The 20151-nt window shown below is 38.9% G+C and overlaps 1 protein-coding gene across 2 annotated transcripts in view; it reads left to right on the forward strand.

Moving 5' to 3' along the window:
• The first annotated feature begins 694 nt into the window (after nucleotides 1-694).
• Nucleotides 695-20151, forward strand: part of PDGFC (platelet derived growth factor C) — a 120956-nt gene continuing 101499 nt past the window's right edge. Inside the window, exons 1-2 of one of the 2 annotated variants that reach the window (XM_062574735.1) lie at nucleotides 695-831; nucleotides 1437-1651. In XM_062574735.1, the coding sequence (XP_062430719.1) occupies nucleotides 1534-1651 (118 nt within the window). In that variant the 5' untranslated portion in view covers nucleotides 695-831; nucleotides 1437-1533. Of the gene's footprint in view, nucleotides 832-1133; nucleotides 1652-20151 lie in introns of those variants that run through there. The other variant, XM_062574734.1, reaches the window with a different exon arrangement.

Below are 20151 nucleotides of genomic sequence, written 5' to 3' on the forward strand. Positions count from 1 at the left end.
TGTAAAAAGTTGAATAAAAGAAGGCAGCACTTCCATCTATTTATGCTTACATGGCTCATTTCAAGGTAGCTGAAACAGCAAATTCTGTCAAAACAATCTGTATCCAGAGTCTTGTTAAATCATTCTCTCCTTATTTCCAAGTACCAAGGAAGCGCTTGGTATGAAATGTTTAACTATGGATTAAATCTTCAAGTACAAACCCAATTACCACAGAAAACATAGCAGGAGCCCAGTAAACAGGTGTTGGTAACTCAGCGTTAACGTCTCATCCTAACCACGAAACCCAGAAACCGGCCCGGCCCGCGGTGACCTCAGCCCCTCGCCCAGACGCTCAGGCCCGGCGGGGCCGGGAGCCCGGGGCGGCCTGTGGGCACCGGCCGGGCCGGGGGAGCTCAGCACCTGTCAGGGGCGCCGCCGCCCCCTCCCCCCGACCCAACGGCCGCCGCCGCGCGAGGCAGCGGCCGCGCGGGCAGGGCCAAGGCCGAGGCTGGGGCCCAGCCCCGGGCCGGGCCGCCCGCGCTGGCGGAGCGGGGATGGAGGCAAGGGCGGGTTGCGTGCGCTCGGGTCGGGGGAAGGTGAAGGGAAGAGCACGGCGAGAGGACTTAAAGCAGGGGAAGACAGAAGGGAGGAGTTTAGGGAGCGAGACGAGGGTTCCTGGGAAAGGGAGTTTGGGAGAGAGGTGCTACGGGAGAGCGGGAGGGGGCCGCAGGAAGAGGCGCCGGAGGCGAGAGCGGAGCGCGGCGAAACCCGCCGGCGCCGGGGGCTGCCCGGCACGTTTTTACTAATTCCTTCCCAAGCGAAAACTTCTTGCGGCGTAGAAGCCCAAACCAGGTGCGGGGCAGCGCGGGGAGGAGGGGGTAGGGGAGGGCGCGGAGCTGCTCCGCGCCCCGCGGGGCCGGGCAGGGAGCGGGCGGGAGCCACGGGCAGCCGCGCCGCGGAGGTGCGAGGCGCTCGCAGCGCGGCTGCCGATTAGAGGGTGAAGAAGGTATTTCCCGGGCCGCGCGGCCTCCCTCCCTCCGCCCGTCCCCCCCGCCCCGGCCGGCCTTCCGTCCCTCCCTGCCGCCCGCCCCGCCGGCCGGCCCGCCCTCCGCCCGGCCGCGCCGCTGCTTCCCGGCTGACAGGTGCGCGCTCCTCCGCGGCTGCAGCGGCCCGCTCGCCCCCGCCTCTCCCGGTCGCGGTGCCCGCCCTGCGCCTTCACCAGCCTCGGCTGCTCCGGCCCCCGCCCGGCGCTACCCCGGATTGTTTAGTCCTTGGGAAGCTGGTCTGGGTCCAGGTTTTGCTTTGATCCTTGAGAGAGAGGGGGGAAAAAAGCCAAAGGAAAACAAAACCTGGAGACACAGAAAAAGGCTCTAGGAAAAAGTTTTGGATGGGATTATGTGGAAACTACCCTGCAATTCTCTGCTGCCAGAGCGGGCTGAGTGCTGCCTTCTCCGCAGCGGCGCAGCCCGCGCCCGGCGCTGCTGAGAGACACCCGGGCCTCGGTGCCGCTCCGCAAGTGCCTGGTGCGCCTGAGCCCCTCGCCCCGCCGGCCAAATGCTCCTCCTGGGGCTGCTCCTGCTGACATCTGCCCTGGCCGGCCGGCGGCCCGGCGCCGCCGCGGAGTCCGACCTCAGCAGCAAGTTCCCCTTCGCCGGCGCCAAGGAGCAGAACGGTAAGGCGGCGGCACGGCTCGGCTCGGCTCTGTGTGTGTGTGTGCGTGCCGGGACGAGGCCGAAAATGAATGAGACTTGGCAGCTGTGGTGTCGCTGGGCGCTTGTCACTGCGCGGGGCTTGGCCGCCGCCGCCTGCAGCGCAGCGCTGTAGGTGAAAGGGCCCCGGGAGGCTGGCTGGAGGAGAGCGCAGAGCCCCGGAGCCTCTTTGGGGACCCCCCCCCCTTCTGTGGCTGGAGTGCAAAATTATTATTATTATTTTTCTTTTTAAATCGCACACCTTTGTGCCCTAACTGCTTGGCTCTCAGGGGGTGGGTTTTTGTGTCCTTGCGTGAATGAGTGGTATTTTGTATGGGTTGGAAACGAGCTAATCCTGCGTAGGAAATGAGAATTACTTTCAACTTTAAAGTGTACCTGAAATGTTTAGAAAACTCTCAAATGCAAGTTCCCTTGGGCTGGGATTGTGCAGAGTTGGAGAAAGACTTCTTTCATGCAGCAAGGGCAGCTTCAGGGTGTGTAATTTGCTTAGCCTCTGAACTCCATATGATTTACATTATTCAGATTTTTAAGCGCCTTTCCTCTTGATCTGTTATTATGAAGTCATTTTAAATAATATTTTACAAACTGAAACATTATATACTGTTTCTATTATTATGTGAAACCACGCTTAGTGTAGAGTCTAAAATTAGGGCTGTTAGCATACATTCATGAAAAATCATGGTGCTTCGTGTAAGCAGAAATATTTTACTAGTTTGCACGTCAGCTGGAATGAGATTTCTCCCTGGGCAAAAACCAACATAAAAGGACAAGCTGAGAGCTCCCCAAGTTCTGTGCACTATCATCAAGTAAAGCAAAAATGCAGATTCAAGGCTAGTTCAGTTCTTTCAACTTTGAACTCAGGATTCCCTTGATGAAAGTATTCTGTGTTATCTGTCTAGTCTTTGAATAGAAAGTGAAGAAGATTCAGAGACTTTTGCAAGCATTAGGAATTAATAGAATATGTAATATGCTATCAAATATAGCAGGCAAGAATATTACTGCTGTGGCTTGCTAATGTGATGATATATGGCACCTGCAAACTGCCAGACCTGCTGATCAAAGAGCAGTACAGGGATCAATCGCTAATCAGAGCAGCTGCAAAGGGCCTAAGGAGAGTGATCAAAAGAATCAGAAACCCAGCTCTTCTGACAGGAAACCAATCAGACTTTGTGCACACTGCAGGAAATTATGTACTCTGTATGAGAAATCACTCTCTTTCTACTCCATCTCAGTTTATCTGAGTTCTAGAGTTTTTTAGGGCACCAGATTGTAACAAAAAAGCCTTGGCACTATTGTACTAGAAGCTTGTATTGCTGTGTTTTGTGCTCTTTAATTCACATGGAGTGCATGTGAAGTATATTGACATACACAGAATTACCAGTGTTGAATTCTGTCAGTCTTGGCCAGAAAGCTAGTATGTTGTCAGCCTGCCACAGGAGGTTTGTTATGTGATAATGTAGCTGGGCCTTAAAAGGGCACTGAGGTCTAACAATAGGAGTGCAACGATGAAGCGTGGAGCGCAGGCCGTACAGGACAGAAGTAAAACTGGTGTAAATTGGTGTAAGTATGTATGACACTATACGCGCAATTCTGTTCACATACATCAAAAATGCAGCTGCTTCAACTGGTTTTCAATGCAATTTGACATGCTGTAAGATGCAGTCACCATGTCTTATAACGTGCAAATCTAGGAACGAATTAGTGTCCTGAGCTGCATTCTGTGGTAGTTTATACCTTACTGCTATAACAGCCTCGATCCTTACTACAATAAGGATCGTGTTGACTTGAAATTTGCTTTCCTGCTGTACAACTGCTAAACTTATTTTAGAAAGAAATACAAGCTTAGGTACACCTAAGTACGAACCCCTGACTTTTCTTAGCTGATTTTAATTATTTGGGGGATCAGTAACACTGGTCAAACCAGTTCTTACTTGATTTAATTAGAGTGATTTTTACACTCTACTGCAATGTAAAGATTGTATAGCTTTTAGCTAGAGGCAGGTTAGAACTCCCTCGAGTTTTGAATATGAGATATAACTGTTCGCATGCCAAATAATCTTTGGTCAGGAGAGAGGGAGAGTTTTGACCCACACAGTCAACAATAAAAATTCTGCCTTTGACTTGTAAAACTGCTAAATGGCCAAGACATTTTACTCTAGAATGGATTGCAGTGTTACTGGACTGTACACATGGGTGCAATAGCTGATGGTTCAAGGTAATGCTTGAAGATGCCTACGACCATTTATTAACTCAGTGGGACTACTTGTATGACAAAAGGTAAACATGTGCTTCAGGATTTTTTTCTTAGCTGGAGCTTTTTTTATTGATTAGCTAAATGATTGTTCAGAATTACTGAATTTCCTTTATTTATTAAAGGCAGACATGAGAAGTCGTCTTGTTTTCTGTTGCATAGTGGGTATCATTTTAGGTAGTGATTTTCTAGTGTAAATATGTCTTTGTGATCATAAATTAGACATTCTTAGAACACAGTATTTTGCTGCTACCTCCTAAGAATTCAATATGATGATTGCTCTGGGACCAGTATAGCTTCATTTGAAACCACTTAAAACTACTCCTTGGTTCTGTTCTAGTCAGAGTTTCTTTAAGAAAAGGTGTATTTGTAAACTCTGCTTGACAATAAGAGGTTTTAAATATTTCCCTAGAATAGTTATTCAGTTGAATTACAAATATAATCAGTGACGATAAATATGATTTTTTTTCACCTGGAGGATCAAAGAAGTTTAAGCAGCCTTTTTTGCGGAACTGAATTAGTAGTAAATGGTGTGTGTAGTGATAACTCCCATTTATCTGAATGGATTTTGTTTCCACAGTTTTGTCATATTAAAAAACAGATTATGCTTGAATGGGTTTTTGGACTTGGCAAGCATTGTCAGTTCTTTGATGACTATCTGATGTATCACATTGAAATAAGAGTCAAGAAAAATTGTTCCCTCTTTTTTTTTTTTTTTTTTTTTTTTAACGGATAAAGACCTCAAGCCTCTTGCATATTAAATTTGATTACTTGGATTACTTTTTTTTCTTTCTATTATAGTTCTTACTACTTTTTCTTATGCTTTAGAATACCATTTTTTAAGTAATTGCTTCCTTCTGTTTGTATAGTTTCAGTGGTGTCGGAGGGGGCTGTTAATGGCTTGTGTAATGTGAATGACTTAACTCTAGTGGCCTAAGTGTACCTGCTTATGTGATACGAATAATTTAGATTTGGTCACAACATGAGATGGTAGGACAATCTAGAATATCTGAGTTCTATTTTCTTTGATATCATAGGAAAACGTGATAAATGTTTGAAGTAATTCTACAAAGCTATAGAAATTGAGTGTATGATTCCTGTGAGAAATAAGAGAATGTCTTTATATAAAAATAATGGAAAAATTACTGTCGGGTGCCGTGAGCATTGAAGCTTATCTGGCACGTACGTTTTAAGTGTAGTAATGAACGACTTCAGAAAGCCAACAAACTGAGGTCAGATGGCAACTCACCTGAACCAGCTAGTTAGATATATTAATTCTCCTGCAGTCAATTGCAAGTGTGAATAGCAGTGAATAAACTTGCTGAAGTAAATCTTACAAAACCAAAGCATTTAATTGTTTTCTGTCCCTTCTATAGCACAGGTAATGCTATCTATGCTATCTATCTATCAAAAGCACAGCCTTTTGATAGATAGTTTCTTGTGATTTCCACTACCCCACCTTAAACGGAAGCTCTTAACAGTCCTAAACTTTTGCTAATAGATCACTTCATAATGCGTTTCTTGAATCTTCTCAAAGGAGAAGAGGTAAGCTGCTTCAAACAAACAACAAAGAAAAACCCCAAAACCTCGGGCTGGAGTTTGAGACTTGCATATCTCAGGCCATCCTTGGGGAAACTTGGTGGACACAGATGGCATTCAGTGAGCAACTGGAGTGCCAAGGGGCTTCACTCCTCACCTCCCTTTGTGTCTGGCCTCACATGTTGTCTCATGTATACCTAGAGACTCCCCTGTTTGTGTGCCTCCAATGGAAGATTGCAGGTTATTGGAAACGGGGATGAAATCATAGTACAGAATTTTTTTGATTGAATTCATTTAACTCAGTCTTCCAACATCTGAAAGAACTTGTAGATGTCCAAGTGATACAAGACATCAAATCCTTTAAGATTAGAATGTTAGCATTTCACTTGCTTTAAGTGCAGTAATTTGACAGCAAAATTATTTGCGGTAAAACAATATACTTCATACCAGTGGGCATCAGTACCACCTCCGCTGGCTCTAGCTGAGCAGTTGAATGCCAGTGCAGTTTTGATTAGTGCTGGATAGCAGGTTTTCTTCATTTTGAGAAGATAAGGAAGTATAAAATGTGAACGTCAGTCATCTAAAAGGAAACTTGATAGTGATGCAATTCTTCCGAAGTTTAATCTATTTCTGTTTAGTCCAAGGCTTGTTTTGAAACACTTTAAAACCCCTTTCCTGGAAAGTGTAGAATTGCACCACATCCCCTTTTAATTTTAAGCAAAAGCCATGGCAAATCAGAAGAGTTCTTCAACACTGAAATAAATTGTAATGCAAGATTATTTTCTTTTTTTTTTTAAGAAACAAAACAAAACTGGTTTCTTGCCTTTGTGGTTGACTTCCAACATACTGTCTACCAGTGAGAAGAGTGATACTTGAAACTATTCCTTTAATCCTACTGCTTCTCTCAGTTGTTTTCTCTTAGGTAAAGGTAAGGGTTTAAAAAGCATATTCCACTGGTCCCAAATCTTAGGTGTTCCAGCTTTCTGGTTTCTTTGTTAAACATCTTGAATGAAATTTAAGGGAGAATCATGTAAAATCTATGTTTTGCAGTAACAGTTTATTAGATTCGAAGATCAGAATTTAAAGCTTTGTGTCTTCTTGTTCTGAGGTTTTGGGGTTGTTCTTGTCAGATACAGAATTTTATCAGAGAAAAAACACAGTACATACCTTGAGTAACTGACAGGCTTAGTACCAACGTGTTGTTTTGAACTTTGCCTTCATGTAAACATACTGATTTTCACATATACGAAACCTAATCCAAAAATTTTGAATCTAATTATTGTCTAGTCAACATGTAATAGCAAAGTACAGCTTTGCTTCCTACAGCAGTGGTTTTGCATTATAGCAGAGTGGAGTTGGGGTGGTGGTTGTTGTCGGGTGGATTTTCTTTAAGCTCTGTCTTCTAGTTCCTGATTACCAGAGAGAACACACTGAACAAGCTGTTTCCCTGGAATTGAGTATGTTCATTTCCTTTATAGCTCAGTACTTTTAATAGAGACAGCCTTTTTTTTGCTTTTTTGTCAGCAGATACGCATGTTGCAAAATACACTCCATGGTGTTTAAGCTCGTTAAGAACTGGCCTGTATGTAAGTATTTTCCAGGAGAAATACAGAAGACTTAGAAAAAGTTACACAATAGAGAAGGAATAGAACTAACATGTAGAAATGCAATTAATTTAAAAGCACTTAGATATCTGTATGTGTGCTTTGTTGTTTTGTAGTTTCTGAGAGATTAAAATTTACTTAGAGCTATCAGTTCCTGTTGAAAACTTTTGCAGCTTTTGTTTGAATTTAAGTGTTTTTTTTTAAGCAGGTGAATGAAAATTCATAATATGCTACTGTGAAACTAAAATATAAATTTCACATTTATTTTAAGGTGACAATGTCTGGAAAATTTATTCACGCCTCCATCCATGGAAGTCATAGCCTTAGTGTATGTCTGTCTTCTGATCTTGTCTTCTAAACATCCTTGTCAGGAGTTTTTTTTGAACTTATCCCTGGTGTTACCTCACATTGATTTGCTCTTAATTTCATGATTCTGCAGAGCATGGTCAGCATTTTTTTTTTTTAATCTGAAGATAGCTTTACTTACAAGGTATGTGTACAATCACGCCTTTGCATGTTTTCGTTACCTGATTCTACATAAACTGATGGGATGGGTGAAAAAAGACATGGCAGGAAAGGTCTTCAGCCCCTTATGGAGAAATTTTCTCTATACAGAGAGTATAAAAAGTATCAAAAAACATTATGTAAACAAAAGCAGTGAGCACAAATAATTCCTGGGTCTGGATCCTCTTAGTCCTCAAGAGAGGACTAGGAGAGTAGCAAGGGATGTCTTTCTTCTGAGGCTAATTTAATTCTATTCTAAATACTTAAAATTTTTGTTAAGCATGGCCATAATTTGGACTTCTATGTTCATCTTGTATAGGTGTGACAGTACAAGGAGGCTATTTGGCCTGTCTTCACTGCAGGTTCCTCTGAAGTCTTGTGAGTGCGTGTAACCTTTCAGCTCATGTGAATGTGTTTTGTGCCTTAGCTGACTAGAGCATGAGGGGAGCTGGATACAACTCAAGTTAAAAGAACTCATTAGCTGCTTAAAGAGGTGAATTAAGCAGCTGATGTTATTTGCCTAGATGAGTGTTCATTCAAGCTGGGCTAGTTTGAGACTAGATAAGTTAACTCTACAGTGAAGATATGCACAGTGTTAGTCACTTTTTTTTTGTCACCATTTCATGTACAGGTGTTGGAGCTAAGAAAGGAGAATATGAATTAACCTCCAATGTACTGGAGTCCAACATGGTACAGGCAAGAACAGCATTTGCACATGAAGTAAGCCCATGTTCAAAGGTTATTTAAAATATAGTCTCATCCTTTTATAGTAGTGAGAATGGAAGAGTTGCAAGGGAGTAACTAGTAACACCTTATCTGTGTGCTTTCCGTGGCAACATGCCTTCTGGTGAATTAATCTTCATGAATTACTCATTAATCTTGCACTTCATGGTTAATTCATTCAAAATATCGCTATAAACACAGAAGTTTTAAGGAGATTCCTTTAGGCTGTAGAATAGCTCTCTTCCTTTATTCCCCCAAAGCCCAAAACACTAAAACTGCCCCTTGAGTTTGTTAAAACTTATTATTATTTGTGTTAAAGTAGTGTCCAGATATAACTCATTTTGGGGCAACATTGTACTAATTCCTTTACAATGCAAGATGTCCTCTGATTCTAAATAAAGTCAGATGAAGGACAAGGTGAAGACAGGGAGGTGGACTCTTTTCTTTGATAACACACGTGGCCAGTGTTGTGATTAGAAGCAGAACCCTGATGTTTTGATGTGGTGTGTTTTCTTTTTTTTTCTTTTCTTTTTTCTTTTTCTTTTTCTCTTTTCTTTTTCTTTTCTTTCTTTCCTTTTAGTCTTTTCTAGATGAATGATATTGCTACTCGGGTAGCTATTGTTTTATATTCCTTACAATGCTCAAAAACTCTACTACAGGAAAGTAAGGGAGGCCTTCCAAACTTTCAGCAAATGTCTGGCATCACCGAACAACTTCTGAATACTAGATTTAAACTCCCTTATCACCCTTACTCAGCCTTTCTTGAAATGTTAAGTCTGTCTGTCTGAGAAAAAGTAAAAATACCTTGGGAATAGGAAACAATGGCTGCTTGTATTTCATGTACGTTTAATTCCTCTTTGCATTGCTTTTGCTGTCATATTGTGAATTGGTAATAAATGACATAAAATATTTTGGGGGTAGGCCAGGCATTAGGTGCTGTAGTTAATTAGTGAATTAGTTCTGTCATCTGATAGATCAGATTAAACTAGATTCAGGCAATAAAAGGTAAAGAATTATTCCTCTTACGGTAGTTTTCAGTATTCCTCTTATTGTAGTTTTCAGTATTCTACATCTTTAAACCATTACTCAGTTTGGCACATATCAGCAAAGTTTTAAGTTTCTGCAAAGGGAAAGTCCAGGTGTAAAATACCAGGGAGTATTATATTTGAAGAGTAAGTTGCACTGGAAAAATATTCTTGGAGACACTCTCACAATACCTACTGTGTCAATCTAGAGCCGTTAATCTCTGCCACTAAGCATCATTTGTTTAAAAGCATAGGAAATTGAGAAAATGAGTTTGCTGAAAGAAGTACTAATTTATTTAATAACAGGTAATACTGCTTATCCTAATCTTTAGTTATAGTCTTTTCGAGAAAGTTGAGTTGCCCAGTCTTGAAACTGTTCTTTGGGGAGCTTTATTTTATGAACCATTGCAAGGTAGCAAATAGTCTATCTGAAATGTTTGATTTTTCCCTGCTGTACTTACTGTATAAGCATCTGACTACCTCTACCCTGGTCTGAAACAATCCAAGTATGAGCCCTAGTGGCTCTGTGTCCCTCCTCTGATTGACAGGAAGCCAGCACTCATTTTATACAATAGTAAAGCATTTAAAAAGACATATGGTGCAGGAAATTCTTTTGCTGTGTGTGAAGGTATGGCATTTCCAAACTGAAAGTGTTGTTCTGACTATTTCACCGGTAGTGGTGAATTATATGAGGCCACTTCCATCTGCAGAGAGTCTGTTTCACTTGCTTGTGGTTCTGGGGCTCATTCAAATGCTCTAAAACAAAATAAAAGGAATGGATGTAATAACTTCTTTATGGAAAAGTCATAAAAAGCTACAGGACCATGTAAACAAATTGGGTCATTTACAAGATGTTTAAGTGATGGATATTCAGTCCAAATTCAAAGGTGTGGATTAGGTTTTACAATCATCTTGACTAAATTTTGCCCTCAACAAGACTTTTTCTTTTTGCCAACATGTCTTTTATATTATGGATGACAAATTTTCAAGAACAGTTTTTCTTAAAACACTTCGGTGAGAAGAACTCTGAGAACAATTCTGTAGTATAATTTGATTTTTTTCTAGATAAATGAGGGCTCTTTCTGATAGACATGGTTACAGTGTAAAGCTGTTGTGGAGCTTTGTAGTGTTCCAGGGGAAAATAAATTAAAACACAGTTTTCCTTCTGGACTTAAACATGCCTGAACTGATTACAAAGCAACTGTTCTGGCTCTCAGCTGTGTTCATAAAGCTATGTCTGTACAGAACAGCAGCAACTGTGATTTAAATAAAACTGCACCAGTCACAGAAACCAATGTTTGACCAAATTTAAGCACAGAACATCTTATCTAAGGTACGTCAACTCCCAAGACCCTTGTAACTCATTTTATCATTTTTCAGAGAGTACTGAAAAGGTAGAGTGCAAAAGAAGATGACCAATGTTATTGCATACCAAAACACATTCTGTAGGATTATTTATATTCTTCAGTGTAAGTATAAGCTTATGTATGGACAACTTTGAGTTTGGGGAAGGAATATCGTCACTTTTTTTTTTTTTTTTTAATAAGATGTGGTTGCTCAGCTGTTGCTAACAGTGCAACGCCAACCACCTTTAACTCTTCACACACCAAAATCTGAAGATCATTTCAAAATGAAATAGCTACTCAGTGCAAGTTTGGCATTAGTTGCAGTAAACTGTACATGGTTAAGGCTGTCTGTTTATACAGTGCTAAATAATGGGCTGCTGAGCCGTCTTTCGGCCTGGTGTTACAGCCATGAGAATTGTAATTGTTACATGGGAAATGTGTATGTGTCATTAGGCAGTATTTGAAAAGGAGCTTCCAAAAATGATTCAAATACAATCTGTACAGTGTGCTTCAATATTTGAAAGGTTTGTATTTATGTTATTGGCAAACATTTCATATTCTTAAAAACATAGTATTGGAAGGCATTATATCTTAATATCTCAAGACTTCAGCATCTTATTACTTAATGTGTTTGATGTTATACAAGCAGACTTATGTCTGGAAACATTTCTGTTTGCATAACTGTAGTGGGCTTGAAACTGAAGTAAAGCCTCATGACTGAGAGCTAATAAGCAGTGGCTCCAGAACACCACCTTTGTAGACAAGGAGATGAAAGCATTCTGTCTGGCCTTACCTAAAGGAGTACATAGATTAAAATACATGTAAGAGAGAAGTGTATGGGGATGTTCCATAGTCCAGTGCTTCTGTAGGTAAGTCTGGCACATTCCTTGAAGATTGTTTGGGACTTTTTTCTAATTTTCTTTCCCCTCCTTCTTCTCTCCTCATCTTTGAGTTACAGTTTTTATTTTGTCCTTGTACTTTGGTAATCACCAATTGTTTGGTGATACTTTTTAAAATGTGACTAAGGATTCTTGTTAGATATACTTTCTTTTCTCATAACAAGATTGTGTTCGTAAAATCATGTATGTCTGTCTGTTTTTATTAGCAATTACCTAGTCTTAATTTGTGACAACATTTGTGCTCTAATTTCTAATATAAATCTCAAGCACCAGAATAGCCTTTCAGTCTCCCTGGTAAAAAGACTTATTTGACTTTCCTTCAGAATTTCCTTTGGAAGTAAAATCAATAGATTATTTATTTATCTTTTTTTAATGCCATTCCTTGCTATTCTTACCCTGTTTGTTTCCATCCCATATCTGATAATTGTGGTAAAATCCACAAACTGCCTCTCTGGCATCTTCCTGGTTAATCTACCTTTGCTAAACTACTTAAGCACTCTAACTTTTCTAGAATTGTGTGCTTATTTTAAAACATAGAGAGTAAAAGAAATGCTTCCTTCTGTTCTGCTCACACTACCAGCTGTGGAGTTTCTCCCCCAGTAGGTATCATAATGCTGCAGAAAAAGTTTGCTCTGGACTGGTTACAGATCCAGTATCTTGTCAATCATATGGTTAAAAACGCATAGTTAGGCAACGAACAACAAGAAGGCTTGTGTTCTGTAGATGATGAGTAGTGTTTCTATTGTTTGATAGTTAACTGGTAACAGATGTTACTGATTTTCATTAAAAATTCACTCTGTCTTTGGAGGGCATAGCACATTTGTTTTGTAAGAATAGATACTTTTGTTCTTACAATGTAAAATGATTTCCAGTTTTTCTGATACGGACTGTGGTGTTCTCGCACTTCACTTCCTTGTCATACTTCTCAGAACCACAGAAGGGTTGAGGTTGGAAGGGACCTCTGGAGATCATCTAGTCCAAACCCCCTGCTCAAGCAGGGTCACTGAGAGCATGTTAGACAGGATCATGTCCAAGTTTTGAATTTCTCCAGAGGAGGAGGCTCTACAACTTCACTGGGCAACCTGTTCCAGTGCTCTGCCACTTTCACAGCAAAGACGTTTTTCCTCGTGTTCAGGTGGAACTTCCTGAGTTTCAGTTTGTGCCCGTTGCCTCTTGTCCTGTCGCTGGGCACCACTGAGAGGAGCCTGGCCCCATCCTCTTGACACCTTCCCTTAAGGTATTTGTAGACATTGGAAAGATCCCCTCTCAGTCATAGTGACAAAGTCACTTGTCACTTAGAGACAACATGTTTGTATGTACATTTTAATATATATTCTCACATACAATTTATGCAAAAAATAAGTATATTCAAAAATACCTGACTGTTGCAGATCTAGGGTCAAATTATGGAGTATAAAAATATAAGGTCTAAATTCTCTAAAACTTTCCGCTAAGCACTTGCTATATTTCTCATGGTACTTGTTGATATGGTAAATCACGAAGTATTTATCTGATGAGCTGGTGCAGCATTGTTATTACTTCTTCTGAAGTGGAGATTGAATCTGTGATGAATGGTATCATTACTGTTAAGGATCTTTCCCAGTGGAGCATTTGAGATTGATACAATCTCTTTACTGTTTCTAATATTTATATTACACTCTTTGTAGCATAGGTTCCACTGTCATAAAATGTTGGGAACAACTGTCTTTATATGTTTTCCTCATTGAAGATATTTATTTTGTGTCTGATTCTCAGTATGTGCAAGAAGGTGGTAAATGGGATGGGAAGCAGGTGGCTTAGCCTGAGTCCAAATGAGACAGGCAGCAAAGTTTTTGAGCAACTTCATTAACTTTCAGCTCAAGAGAGGACATTGAGACTGCCTTAAATCTTATGTAATGCACCACAGTATTTTTGAGTATAACAGTGAGGAGCTCTGTTTCTTAAATTTATATCTAAGTTACAAAATTATCTTGCTACTTCTGGGGAAAAGATGCTTTTGTCTAGTTGTCAAGTAGAAATACAAACATCTTTTTAAGTTACACGCTTGCCTTATCAATGAGAATCTTATGAAATTATGATTTGTCTCAGTAGTCAAGATACACTTGAAGGTGCTGTGTAATGATAATACTTAATGAAACAGTCAACATGTATTGTTACTGCTTTTATTATAATAATAGCCAATATTTGGATGTTGTGAGCCATTTGCATTAGGGAAAGAAATTGCTGATGGGACTGTGGTATATCTAATGCTGTCCATTAGTTGTGCAGTATCCATAGATTGGCTTTGGGATTAAGTTTTAGAATCTACGCTACTTTTGTTACGAATACTCTTCTGGAGTTAGAACATGACCCTTGCATGAAGCTGAGGTCTTGTGCTCATTATTTAAAAAACAGCCCCCTCACCCCGGTCTTGTTAAGGGTTCTGATTGATCTGAACCTTTAAAAATACTTCACAGTAGAATGGAGAATTAGTTTTCTTCCAGACAACCTTAACAGTATAACATTTATTTCTAGCACCAGTTGCTTAATACAGTCTTTAATTACTTAAATTTATAGTTATGAGCACTTGTATGTGGTTTATTCTGACATTTTTATGTATGTGGGTGTTTAATGCTTGTTTGCTCTAATTCTGTTTGTTGAGGTAACTTCTCAGGTTAGACTGACTTGTTCAGATTTTTTTTTTTTCCTTTTCCTATTTTGAGTGAGAATGTCTTAGGTAGATCTTAAAAAGCAAGAGTCTCTTCTTTTGAGGTGACTTAGACATGCAGTGGTTAATTGTGGAGCTAGAAGTATTTCAGTTTTGTTAAAATCCTCAAACATATGATAAATGAAATCATAACATAAATTAAATAATAACCTTGTATGTATGAAGATCAAGTAATGTTAGGTAATATGGCAATATTTACATTTCACTTTCATTTTCTGGGGGTTGGGAAGAAAGGATTCTTTCCTGTTTCTCCACATGTCAGCTGTTGTAACATTCATTTAATTCCAGGGAAATAAGGACTGTTGAACATGTGTATCATAGCCCAACATGCAGTTTGGATGTGGCCGATATGCTGCACAGAGGGATAATGTCTCATCTGTACAGCTGCAGCTGGTTCATTCCATCTGGTTTTGGAATTTGCGTGTGCACCCAGATGTTGCTACTGAATACAGAATAGAGTAAATGTTGATTTTTGAGTCCTGTCACTTCTGCCTGTCCTCAGGATCTTAGAAAACAACTATGGAACAACTCAATTTTTTAAAAAATGAATGGATTTATAAATAAATCACAGCTTTTTTTTTTTGGTACTGATACGTTGTCTTGACTGGTTTGAGACTTCAGGGACAGCTACAGTACATACGCTACTTGTGACTAAAAACTAAAACCAATTTCAGTTATATTAGTTCTTTTTCATCTTAATTTTCAAGGATATTAATTGCTTCAAAAACTCAATATTTGTAAAATACTCTATTAGTGATAAGAGATTGTATTTAATTTACTTCTACCCTTCTTTAATAAAATTTTTATTTAGAGACAGTGCCAAACTTGCTATTATAACGATAAGTGTACAATATAAATGTATATATTAGATTTTTTTTGTTCTTACTGTTCCCTTAAGTGTGAATACTCCCTTATAGTGTATTGCTAGATGACTAGTTCTAGTCCCTAAATTTGCCCACTGAGAGTACTTTGGTTGCCTATAAAAGATGCAAAGATCAAGGAGTTGTTTGCCAAAGTACCAGAAAATTTTCTCAATATATGAGGAATTCCAGGGAAGCTTAATGAATGAATGTAGTTACTTGGAAGAAATTACTTGATGCACATTTATAAGATCAAGTCTTTGCCATTAATTCAAGGATTGGAAAATGAAACATCTAGCAAGATGACAATCTTTTCAGACTTCTGGTTATACCGGTAAAATGTGAAATTAAATGTGTTCAGCAAATGCATTCGTGTTTGCTATGGTTGTTGTGCCTGTCTACCTGTAACAGTCACTTTCTGCATATGAGCTGCTTTCTTATTAGATTTATTTTTTTCAGATAAGGGCTGAAGTGTAAAAACATTTATCTATAGAAATCAGTATTTGAAAGATAAAAGGTACTCGTGCTTCCATATTTTGAGCATTATCCTTTTTCATCCTTCTCTTCTATTTAGTGCCTTTCAAAGCCAAGTGATCAAGGCAGAATGTAGAAGGGCAGGACCTCCACCTCAGGGACTGGCTTTCCTTCTTGTATTAGTTGGGAAACTCTGTTCCAAAAATCATAGTTGATTGGGCAATATTACTTACAGTTTAAGTAATAAAATATTGATGGAAAGATGCGGAAATTTGTGTTGTTGGTAAGAAGATAAAAATAATTTGATAACTCTGATTTTTAAAGAAAATCCTTCTGCCTTTGCATTAAGGAAGAAAGTCTTTTCCACAGTTTGCAAAAGAGTTGAATGAAACTGAATGCATTATAACATAGGGAAGTGTGTGTGAGAACAGTGTTGAAAGCCATCCACAGAGAGAAAAAGGGGGGTTGATGTTAGCAGTGAACCACACTGCATATAAACTGTCTTTCTATGTATCCTTTTCTTTTTTCTTTAGCAGCTGAAAAAAACTCAAGTACATTAACGCTTTTTTTGATGATTGGCAAATGCAGTTGATTTTTTTCATAATATTGTGCATGAGTATCTTTTATTTTCTAAGTCTGCAGGACAGATATCACCTAATTTTATATGTCATGATATTGAAAAATAGGTGAATTTGGAAGATTTCACTGTAACTGTCAGGATATGAAACTGTACACAGCACAGATTGCAATCCAGTTGTTATATACAATGCAGTATACTGGCTTGTTTTGTTCTCCTGTGTGCATGGCTAACGAAGAGTTCTTATATCAGGTTCTGTTTTTCACACTATAAAATTTCAGTATGATTTTGTTTGAACAGGTTGGTGGGTTTTTTTTTTTTTTTTTTTTTTTTTTTGTCGTTTCTTCTGCTAGGTTATTCTTGTACGCAAGCTTGTAACGCTTCATTAATAATTTCCTGAGGCTGGTTTGTTAGAAAGCAACATTGGCAAATTATTGGTTTTGTATGTGCTTTATTAGCTCATAATGATCAACTTGATTGGAGTTGTACTTTTTTAGAGAAAGAAATAAATACTGTGCCATTTTTTCTCTTGCTTCACGTTAATCAAAGAGTTCAGTCCTGGGAGCAAGGAGAGAAATAAAAACTTGCAGCTGTTATTGTTGTTCATACTAAAGCATTCTTCAGTATTGTACAAGTATTTAGTGTCCGATGAAGTACAGATAAAAGTAGCAAGTTCTTGTGCTTCTAGCAGTATCGTATTGTCAACATGAGCATAGTCTTTACTCTCTGTTTTGTTCTTCCCCATCAAAATCAAAATGTCAGAAGTGGCTCTTTGAATTACTTGTGTTTTGTTTCGCTCATGCGTGGTTTTGAGAGATGTCTTTGTACCAATAGTTTTTATTAGTCTAAGAGCAAATGATTATTAAAAAAAAAAAAAGGTTTAAAATGAGGACTGAAGTATTAAAAAAAAAGTGAAACATAATGGCAGTGGAAAAATCTTATGTCTCTGGGAAAGTCTCATTATGCTTTCTTCTCTGGCACTTGCTTATGTCACCATTAAGTTCTTCCTTTAAAAGGAAGAAGAGAATATGTAACAAACTGCACAAATGGCACATTGTTGCTAAGTAAGATTCAGTGGAACCATATTTTGATGGTGTTATTCCTGGCACTTCTGAAGAGAATGATTTCATAATACCTGAAATATTGCTGAGGAGGAGAAAAAAAGAAAGATTGCCATCAAGACCTCTTTGTTCTTTTTTTCACTTAACTTTTAATTATTTTTAAGGGGTGAGGAGCCCTGCTGAGAGCATGCATTGTACATCATACTGGTAAGCAGTAAATAGGTATTTTTTTTGTGTACTTTTAAAAGCCCAAATAGCAGGAACATACTATCATGCCATTCTTTAAGAGCTGCATTTACAGTTGAGTGTGCCTATGTTTCTAGGCAGTGGGGAGGTGGTCCTTGTAGGAAGAAATTATTGCAGTTTGCAAGAGTGCAAAATGCTCGTGAGAAAGAAAACCAAACTAAGTACCTAAAACTTTCAGTAGCAATAGTAGTTCTGTCAGAGAGCAGTGGGTGTCATTGCATTGCTATTCTGATAGGCACTGTACACCAGTTCCTAGACAGGTAAACAACCAGTTGACCTTTTTAACTCCCTCTATTATATTTTAAAAATTGCTTTTTGAAAACAGTATCTAATTGAGTTCTTGTTCTTCTTATTTTTAATTATGATCTATGTAAAGGTTTGTTTGAGCCTGACTTCATTTCTGATTGAAAGCTGTCTCCTAGCTGCGATGAACCAAATGACTATAAAAGTCAGTGGGTGGTTTAGTTAAAGAGGGAGTAGTGGAAAACAAATGCATTCCTGTGGTAAAATGATGGAAGAAGGAAAGTGAAGAAATGCAGGGGGAACCATTTTAAGGTCTTGGAAAAACAGTGGCTTTGGTCAAAATGAATTCTGTGGGTGTGTGTTGTTGTTATTATTTTTAATAAACTGAGCCCTAAGGGGGAAAGGGGTGTGATTCAGGCAGTGGTTATTCTGTTGACTTGAATAGAAAGGTCAACAGCTTACACCTGCCAAAAAAGATTTTAGTCAGATGTGTATGCATGTTGTGATGGGATAACGAGGAAGAGGAGCTGTGGTAACTTCTGTGGCTGTGACCTTCATAGTCTTGGAGCTCCTGAAATCATCTTATGCAGGATTAAAAGTCAAAATGGTCAATATGTGACTTTCTGGGCTCAGCTAGCATCTGCTGTCTGTCACAGTGAAAGGAGGACTAGGGAGAAGAGTCTTGCAAGCAGGTGGGATAGTCTGCATTTGGACTCCTGAAAACTGAACAACCAACAAGTTAGTCCTTCTCTTCAAGACCGTTTGGTTGCAAAGAACGCTGCTGAAAGGATCGAGCTCTTATGTTACTGCTACGTTTTGTGGCAAACAATAGGGGAGTTCCTTAGGAAACTTTAATTAAAAAACAACAACAACAAACCCCACTGTCTTGAAACCATCCCCTACCCCCTCCAAACCATGTTGTATGTGAGATGTGTAGAGATGTTGAATCAACTGTATATCGTGCTCAGCAAATAAATTATTTCCAAGTCTTTTCCGTGGAAAAATATTACGGATGATTTTCACTTTCTCTGCAGTGCATAAAGAGGTGCTACTATGATGCTATCTTTTGCAGTCCATTAACACTCAGACTTAAAATAGAAATGGCAGGAGCCAGGTAAAAGTGATATTATCCATCAGTTAAGAATGTCTATAAGCAAACAAGATCTAACTCTTAAGAGTAGGCTTTCATTCTTTGACATCTAGGTTTGTTTTGCTTTTAAAATTTGTTCCCTTGTCTTAAAATTCTTGCTGTTTTGGTATTTCCTTCCCTTCCAGAATTCTGCTTGAAGTCTTCTGTATGTGATTCAGCCACAGCTAAATGGCAGCTTTCTTGCATTCCATCAGCTTTTAGCTTTCTGCTCCTTTTTCTTTTTTTTAATGACCTTTTAAAGACATCATCATAGTTATATTATCATTATCTAGAGGATATGATAAAAGACCCTAGAGCTTGGATTCTGCAAGACTACCCTGAAAGGACTGCTCGTGTTTTAGACATAAGCAAATAAATCAGAACGCCCAAGCTGATATAATTAAAAATTACTCTCATTAAAGTGGCTTGTGAAGGAGGATAGGGTTTTGTCATACAGGTCAACAGTGAGACGGATTTAAATGTTAAGATATTTTTAACATTTTCAGATAGTAGTGTTGCTGTGCAATGCACTTACTCTGCTAAAATGTTTCTTTTGAAATAGAAACTATTGAGTTTCTAGATGGAACTTAAAGGGTTGGTGGTTTTAACTATGTAAAATACGAGAAAAATCAGGACTTTTGCATTTGAAAATGCATGATGTATTAGATGCCACTGAGTTTTTTTCCCCTTCTTCCCTTTGAACTTTCTCTATCTTTTATAAGAGAGATGCAAGGTTTGTTGTTCCTCGTGCCTTTTTTTTCCTACTCCTTCAAATATCTGTTTGCAAATGCAGGTTTGACTAAGCAAAATTATTTTCAAAGAGACTGTATCTAGAAGAGTATTTCTCTTGATAGTTTCAGACACCTCACTGTCTGTCTTGTAATGAAAGAGTATTACTTTTTTTAGTTTTGGTAAAGTTCTATTTTCTTTCCATAGATTTCTCATATACACATGAATTACTTAAAGACTTCTCTTGAAAGTTTTAACATCTTACTCTAGCTGCAGAATGTTACCAAATGATGATAATGCCACCTCTAACAACTGATCTATAACTCTTCAGGCTGTTGCTATACATTAGGCTTTAGACAGTTTTAACTTTCTGAAATCCATGCAAAAATCTTCTGGGATCACCAAGTTGGAATTTTTTTGTATTGCTTCGTTAACGCAAAAATAATGCTGGAGACTTCAGTTAATGACAGCCTATCAGAGTAACATTTTAGTTATGTTTCTTAATATCATGATGTCATCAGGTTGTAATAAAGCATGAGTTACTGA

This window comes from Rhea pennata, chromosome 4 (genome assembly GCF_028389875.1).
Source record: "Rhea pennata isolate bPtePen1 chromosome 4, bPtePen1.pri, whole genome shotgun sequence".
Classification (NCBI taxonomy): domain Eukaryota; kingdom Metazoa; phylum Chordata; class Aves; order Rheiformes; family Rheidae; genus Rhea; species Rhea pennata.